Below are 8,364 nucleotides of genomic sequence, written 5' to 3'. Positions count from 1 at the left end.
TTATTATTATTATTTATAAATAAAAATCTATGGAAGGAGTTTTTAGCGAAATTGCTTATACGGTTCGGATTATATTTCGTTGTAGAGTAATATTCAGTGATAAAGCGGGGCTATACATTTGTAGCATCCCATGGTTATAACTGTTCTATAGTTATAGTATTTGTGTGAAATAAAATCCTATAGAACACAATTTCCAGAGCCTCCTTTAAGTGTATGTAAATACTTCAACCCATACGTCAGAAAGCCATGTTTTATGCAAAACTGGCTATGAATTTTTTGCGATGAGTTAATTAATGAATAACAGTCTGTCCATTCTGTTTATTAGTTATACTAATATATTTCCAGTTATGCTAAGTTGCCGATATATTTACATTTTGTGAAACTAGGCGATGTTTTTAATAAGTACAGTCTACATTTGTAAAAATTTAGTGGCATGTTGTTTGCTGAATGTCAAATTTCAACATACAAATGTTAATTATTGGTAATTTTCATTACCTACAATGATTGGTACAATAATCAAGAATCTAGACTGTGCACCTATGATTGAGAATAAATGGATCTTTGTTCCATCCAATTTCAAGTTATGTTAAATGCATATATGGAATCATTTTTTAAATGACTACCTTCATTCGCTAATAATAAATGTATAAAAGGTTACCATCATCTTGATTTCTAGTAAGGAATGGTATGTCACATATCTAAAAGAGCCATAATCAGGCTTTAATTTTTTTATTTAACCAGTATTTTCCAGTATCTTCACGTATACATGATGCAATAATTCAGTACCTACTCGTGTTTGCTTTTGATTAGAGATAACACACTTCTACAACTTATCCATTTGTCCAATCAATATATCCGTTCTAAATTCCAATATTTTTATCTCTTTTATGTAATAGACGTTTCAATAGTGTGTCTAAGTGTACTCAGATTATTAGGAGAATAAACAAGGATGTAAATATTTACAACTAAAAGATGTATGCAAGGCAGGCAAGGCTTTCTAAATACTAAATCTACAATCTGAGACAGATAATATAATACTGATTACATTTTAAAAGTATGCACGGAGGGATAGTATAGTTATTGTTTAAATAACGTTTAAGTACTTTCAAAATGCGATGCTGAAAACAATGAATTATAATATCCATAATATATTTATATTTTGTATTAACGGGTGCAGGTTGCAGACAAGAAGTGAATTGCCCCCATTTCAAAATCGGGAGGAATTCGGATTTAGTTTTATTAGAGCAAGTTGCTGAACCACAATTATATGTAAATTATTGCTGACAATTCTATTCACAGCCATGAAGGACAACACCTATTTACTTAAACAGGTTTTCCAACCAAATTCTTTCAGTCAGCAGACTCTTTTTGCTGCATCAACTTACCCATGCGAAACAAACCCATTGATTTTCAACATGGAAGAATTAGAAGTAAAGTTTTATCGAATAGTTGTGATTATTAAAACATTTTTCTTATTTTTTCAGAACCAATCAACAATGGCGCCTCCAAATGTGGATTCCCCTGGAAAAGTTGACACGAGTTACCACCAAGTGCCCACATCGGAAGACGAAGTAACGGAGTGCAAGTGCGCTAAGCAGTTAAATGAAATAAGTGACTCTAACGTCGCGACGCCTATAAACGAATGTGAAAAACTAGTGAAAGAAGATGATGAAGAGGAATCAAGCAGCGACGCCTGTTCCGACGAGGCGGAGGTAGTAGTCCCTCCGGATGGAGGCTGGGGGTGGGTAATTGTGGCGGCATCTTTCATGTGTAATATGATAGTGGACGGCATAATATTTTCTTTCGGAACTTTCCTCGAATACATTGCAGATGACTTTTCCGCTACAATACCAGAAGTGACTCTAGTCGGGTCTTTGATGTCAGGGTTTTATCTCATAGCTGGACCTTTTGCAAGTGCAATAGCTAATCGGTATGGTTTTCGGTTAGTGGCTATCCTCGGAAGTTTGATGGGGGCGACCGCTTTTGCGGTGTCGTATTATTCGACCAGCGTCACATTCCTGTGTATTTCCTACGGAGTTCTAGGAGGTAAATATTCGTTTTCTTATATAAGGTGTTATAATGTTTCCATCATAACTTGCCAGGAGATAGATGAGATTTAGAGCTAATAAAATTCCTATAAACGGAAGTTGTAAAATACTTCCTGACCAAGATAATTAATTTTTTAAAACGACTTTTTAACTGGTAAAAGAACAAAATTGAAATCGTAAAATTTTGGAATTTTGTACTATATTTTTTTCTTATTTTGTTCCTCCAAATATGAACACAGAATTTTCGAACTCCTTATGTTTTTAGCGCATTGATTACCGATAGAAAATAGAAAAATTCGACGCAAAGGAGACATACAAATTTTTTGGAAAATAATTTAAGCACACCTAGTATACTTTCTTACATATTCAAGAAATGTACAAAAACCTAATCTAAAACTTCTAGCCAAGTGTCTTAGAGTGACATTAAATAATGATGTTCGTAGACTATATAAGGCCCTGATTTTTGTTTAGTTTTGTAGTCCAGCCTTTGTCAAAAGCTTCTATATTTAACGAAAATGCTGCTCAGAACCTCGAAAACTACCTAAGAACGTAATATAAGTAAATGAATCAATCTAACTTATCATGAAATATACCTAATTAATTTTATCACTAAGTCTTCAGTAATTGAAATATCTAACGAATCCTTATATTTCGCAAGGCTTAAACAAACAATAGTTTTAATTTAATTGCTTACCACGGATGTGTTATTTCTTATTAAAAGCAAAACATGTGAAATTTAAGATTTGCTTCTCTTGTAGGTATTGGATTTGGATTTATTTATGTTCCTTCTGTGATAACTATCGGATTTTACTTCGAAAGATGGAGAGCGCTTGCTACAGGGATTGCGGTTTGTGGATCGGGAATAGGTACGTTCCTGTTTGCCCCTCTTAGTGAAGCCCTGATCACCAATTTGGGATGGAGGAGTGCCCTTTTATGTCAAGGAGCCCTAGTACTTAGCTGTATAATCTATGGTGCACTATTTAGGTAAGTTTCAAATTAATCTTTCTTTGAAAAACTTGCTACCGTCTTCTTAAATTTTTTTACCTTGAAGACATTGTTAATATTACTTTTTGTTGCAGACCATTGAAACCAACAAAAGTAAAGGAGCTGGATGACAAAGAGGAAAAGCCCGAATTGATAATGGATCCTACCAAGTTACCCCTAGCAGCGCGTTTAAAAATGGAGGAAGCCATTAACTCTATGAGAAGAAATTCTACTATCTCGACTCATGATAACCAATCTTCTATTCCTCGTTTATTTGGTGTTAACAATAATTCAGAGTACCCTAGAGTCTCAGACGTTTATCACACCATAAGCATACCTAGTAGAAAGAGAGCAGATACTTACAGTAAAGAAAAAGAAAAAACCTTAAGCGTTCCTTTCTTAGCAGACAAAGGAAAGACGAAAGAAGAAGGTAAAACACATCTTCTGGAATTAAATAAACTGAATCCAATCATAGTTCCTCGAAGGTCAAGAACCGTTTCCGAAAATCAGCAGGAAAGTGAAGTCAACAGACCTTTGTACAGGGACGATATCTTCTTCGGAGCTAGTTTGACTAGATTACCTCAGTACACTTCAAGGACATCGGTGGCGTACAACTTGTCTGTTATTAGATTGCCTACCAAAAACGATATAGAAGAAGAAAAGAAACATTCTTGCAAGTTATGCCCAGAAGCGTTTAGAAGGGCTTTAGCCACCATGTTAGATTTCAGTTTACTGAAATCTCCTTCCTTTCTTATTCTTGCCGTAGGAGGTTTCTTCACTATGATGGGATTCTACGTACCTTTCATGTTCTTAGTCGACAGAGCGAAGACAAGCGGTATGACCTCAGTTCTGGCAGTGTGGTTAGTCTCGTCTATAGGGATTGCAAATACTGTAGGAAGGGTGTTGTGTGGAATCGTGAGTTCTTTACCAGGTGTAAATGCTTTGGTTTTAACCAACGTGGCCTTGACAATTGGTGGAGTTGCTACGATATTTAGTGGACTTTCTCTCACACCTCAGTATCAATTTTTCTACACTGTGGTGTTTGGATTAGCAATCGGTAAGTGGAAAATATATGACCAAATTGAATGTTTTAGTTAACAATTAATACTTCTAAAAATATTAAAATAAACTTTTAGTTGACACTGATTATGATATTATGAAACTTGTTTTAAACCTGTTTGAAAATAATAGTCCTGTCTGGAATTAGTAAAGTACACTATTTAATTACTGATGCCGGTGGCAAACATAATTTAAATTACTATCGATTAAATAGACTTCCTTAAAATTATTAGACTAATGAAAGTGACTAAGTAAATGTTTCAATGAAGAACACTTTATTTTGAGATTTTACTTAGTGCAATATGTACTTTTTTTCACTGATATTTTTAAAATAATTTAAATTGTGCTAAAACAAAACTAGACTTTTCGAACTATGAAATAGTTGTTTGGAGTAATATTTGTCTAATACTACATATTTAATTATGTGTATTTTTAAATAGCAATTTGCTTTCAATACTTAATTAGAAACTTAAACTGGTTTGTGATAGTTTATCATAATGTTAAATTACTGATAGTAATTTAGTTTCAATTATATGTACATGTAGTTTTCATCTTAATAGGTTTAATAAGTATAGTGTAAATAAAGATATCTAAAAAGTAGAACAGTTAATGGTGGCATTTTCTAAACACGATATCCAAATTTATTTTATATTTATACATAATAACAAATTATATCCACAGAATATTTAACAAAAAATATTCTATGACGTTAATAGTCATTCAAGTTATAAATACATATTGATTGGAGAGTATTTAAATTATGTAGGTATGAAGTAAGATCTTAGTAACAATTTTTTTCTGTTACTGAATAATACGTAGCTTCCTACATAAAAAAATACATTTACATATACATTTACTGGGTGTTTTGAAAAAGGTGTTACAAATTCTGAGGCGAGTTGTTGAATGTTAAATATGACAGTGTTAGTGTATGTGTAGTATTTTTCTAGCAATATTTTAGAATATTACAATTTGAGGTTTCTCTTACATAAAAGAGGTATTTTTATTGTATTGAAATGATTGCGCAAATGCACAAAACGCAATTGACTGTACCAAGGTCAACTACCAGCAATTTCAATTCCTATTCATAAATTTTGATTATTTATCAATGACATCCTGATAAAGTAGAGGTAAACCCTTTTGTCAGAAAACAAACGTTTGAAACATTTGCCCAGGAACAACTAGTTGGACATATTTGTTCACAAACACGGTTACATTCAGAATTTAATTTTCAACGCTCTCAATAGACTTTCAAGTATCACATATATGACATACAGAGTTATAATTGCTGCACATAAAATAAGAAGAAAGAAATGTTTTTAACAATAAATCTGTTCGTTTTTAAGTTAAGTTGTTATTGAATTCAAATAAAAAAAAAACAAAACAAGCACGGAGGAAATGTCGTACCTACATATTTACCCAGTCAACTTTTTGGTGCGCACGCCTGTGGTTTAAGTATATTGCTTTTTGGATCAGAAATATCTTTACTTTTTTATTCTTGCAAACTTTTGATTTACTTACAGATTAACTTACTGGATATAACTTTTTTTCGACTACCTACGACTAAGTTTGACAAAATCGTTTTTAGATGACATCAATTTTGATACGTTTTTGCACAGAATTGGTACAATAATTTCATAAAATTCTCTATTCTTTTTTTCCAAAAATAAGATCAAAACAGGTACATAATTTTTTTAAGAATGGTAAGCTCTAAGCGTAGTCGAAAACGAACCTATCACATATATCCAAAGAAGTTATATGAATTTTATTTTAAAATAAGACCTATTGTCTACAGGAAAAAATCGTTTTGTTTTCGATGTTCTGCTCTGAATTTGTGGAAACCTTTTTCAGAACACTTTTTGTAAAAATAGATGAATAGTATTATCAGCAAGTTTTTAAAATAAAATACGTCGCAACTAACTATTGATTTTCTTTAAAGGAAAATATTGTAGTGCTATTGACAAATTAAAATTTTGCTGATGCAAATAACAGATAATTGTGTAGATCCAGTCCTTCTGGACAACTACTAATTAATTATATGCATACTAATTTTATTTGCTATACTGCGTAAATTATTATAATAGAATAATTTATATCCCCTTTGGCAATCCTACCGACTAGACTAACAGCATTCGTTATTTGTTTCAGCCTGCTTTGCGTCTTTAAGGTCAATCGTTGTGGTCGATCTTTTGGGCCTAGAAAAATTGACGAACGCTTTCGGACTACTTTTACTGTTCCAAGGTGTGGCCGCGATAATTGGCGCTCCCCTCGCAGGTGCCTTCAAGAACGCCACTGGCAGCTATGACGCTTCCTTTTACTTATCCGGAGGAATGCTTCTGGCGTCTGCTATGATGTGTTATCCTCTCAATTGGGTCAATCAGTGGGAGCGAAGAAGAAACGAAAAATCGAATAAAGAAGTACCGGTTTAACTTAAATTTACTTGTTACGTAATATATCCAATGTTCCTATTAGAATGGTACTACGTAAGGAAATCAATTCGAATGAGAGGCACGAAAAGAATACTTAGTTTTAGATAATAATATAACCCAATGTAAGACTGATTAAACTACGTTAGTTGCAATCTGTACATATTTAATTATTACGAATGTTTTATATTTTAATTGTAAATTGCGGAAAATTATGGAATCTATTAATTGCACTGATCTGTGTAATATATGTAATTAGACACCACCTTTACATGTATCGGACATTCCAATGAGATTTTTTTTTTATAACAAAGACAGTTGTCCATTTCTGTTAAGTTTCTTATAGCTGTAAACCAAAACACTATTTATATAAGAGATAAGTTTATATTTTAACAGAAAATTAATAAAACACATTACATATTTTATAATTACAGGTTCATTTCTAGTACCCGATTGTTTCTGTTTCTTTAATAATTTAATAAACGATTTGGATGTAGCCCCAAAAGTCATTAGTTTTATAGGAAAAAAGAATTATGGTCACATTTAATCAAAAACACAAAGTGATTTTTTAATGAAAAAAAAAAAAAAAATGGAATCAACTCAAATAGTCCCACTCATTTGAATAGTAATTTTAATAACTTAAACTTAAGAACTACACTTTATTATTTGAAATAGAGGATTAAAATTCTTACTTTTTCGCTTACTAGTCCACGCTAATTAGCCGAAAAAACGTCAAATAGAAGAAATAATTCATAGACAAATAATATTTTGTCCATGGATAGTTTATAGGAGCCACCCTTTTTTTACGAAAAACTACCTCCGGGCGGGACTTAATTACGGTTTTTTAATTTTTTCCTCGAAACCATCACTCTGACGGGAAAAAGGTATACAAACAGACATGTTCTCTATTAAATTCTACACAAAATATGTCCTATAGATTACACAGGTCAACAAGGGTCAAGAAGCAAAAACACTAATATGCATTCCCGAAGGATCCTGGTGCGCTGAATCCGAATCTGGCCGCAGAATTGCTGTATAACGTCAGGTTTTTGACATATCTTTACCTAAAAGTGCAAAAAACACTGTTTTTCGTCATATTTGAGGTTATGTAGTAATGCCATCTATTCTTGAAAACAAAATACATATAATTTAAAGGTACAAGACTCCCTCTTTCGAATGCCGTTGAGTTTGCTCAGATATCTTTTTTTTTTCGTTGAGATATCACATGTTGAAATTTCTAAGGATCCATTAGACGTCAAACAGTTGATTGCAGTTCAGAAACTACATACTCAGAAACCTTCAATACATACGAACGAACTCCAACTCACAAACTCCAAATCCACAAACGCACAAATCCCAAATCCACAATCCCTAAACCCACAAACCCCAATTCTACAAAACCGAAACTAACAAACTCCAAGCTTACAAACCCCAAACCCATCAACTCCAAACCCACAAACCGTATGGGTATGAAGTTTCTGAATTGCAATCGACTGCTTGATGTCTAAGGGATCCTTAGTAGATTTTCGCATAAATAGAAACTTAAAAATTTCAACATGTGATATCTCAACGAAAAAAAAAAGATATTTGAGCAAACTCAACGGTATTCGAAGGAAGGAGCCTTGTACTTTTAGATTCAATGTATTAGTTTTTTGAAAAAGAATAGATGGCATTACTACATAACCTCAAATATGACGAAAAACAGTGTTTTTGCACTTTTAGGTTAGGATATCTCAAAAACCTGACATGATAAAGCAATTCTGCTGCCAGATTCGGATTCAGCGCACCTAAATCCTTCGGAATACATTTTCAAGTTTCTGCTTCCGAAAAAAAGTTAAATTTTGTCGGAC

General features: G+C 32.7%; 1 protein-coding gene across 3 annotated transcripts in view; it reads left to right on the top strand.

The window, feature by feature from the left end:
* LOC108912335 (monocarboxylate transporter 7) overlaps nucleotides 1-6,939 on the top strand; it is a 20,872-nt gene extending 13,933 nt beyond the window's left edge. For 2 of the 3 annotated variants that reach the window (XM_018717544.1, XM_018717545.1), the window contains exons 2-5: nucleotides 1,485-2,046; nucleotides 2,807-3,032; nucleotides 3,128-4,089; nucleotides 6,237-6,939. In XM_018717544.1, coding sequence (XP_018573060.1) covers nucleotides 1,497-2,046; nucleotides 2,807-3,032; nucleotides 3,128-4,089; nucleotides 6,237-6,517 — 2,019 coding nt within the window. In that variant the 5' untranslated portion in view covers nucleotides 1,485-1,496 and the 3' untranslated portion in view covers nucleotides 6,518-6,939. Of the gene's footprint in view, nucleotides 1-1,368; nucleotides 1,431-1,484; nucleotides 2,047-2,806; nucleotides 3,033-3,127; nucleotides 4,090-6,236 lie in introns of those variants that run through there. The other variant, XM_018717543.1, reaches the window with a different exon arrangement.
* Nucleotides 6,940-8,364: the final 1,425 nt, after the last annotated feature.

This window comes from Anoplophora glabripennis, unplaced genomic scaffold, assembly GCF_000390285.2.
Source record: "Anoplophora glabripennis isolate ALB-LARVAE unplaced genomic scaffold, Agla_2.0 scaffold558, whole genome shotgun sequence".
Taxonomy (NCBI): domain Eukaryota; kingdom Metazoa; phylum Arthropoda; class Insecta; order Coleoptera; family Cerambycidae; genus Anoplophora; species Anoplophora glabripennis.
The sequence above is the reverse complement of the archived record's forward strand: the minus strand, read 5'-3'. Positions and strand labels throughout refer to the sequence as shown.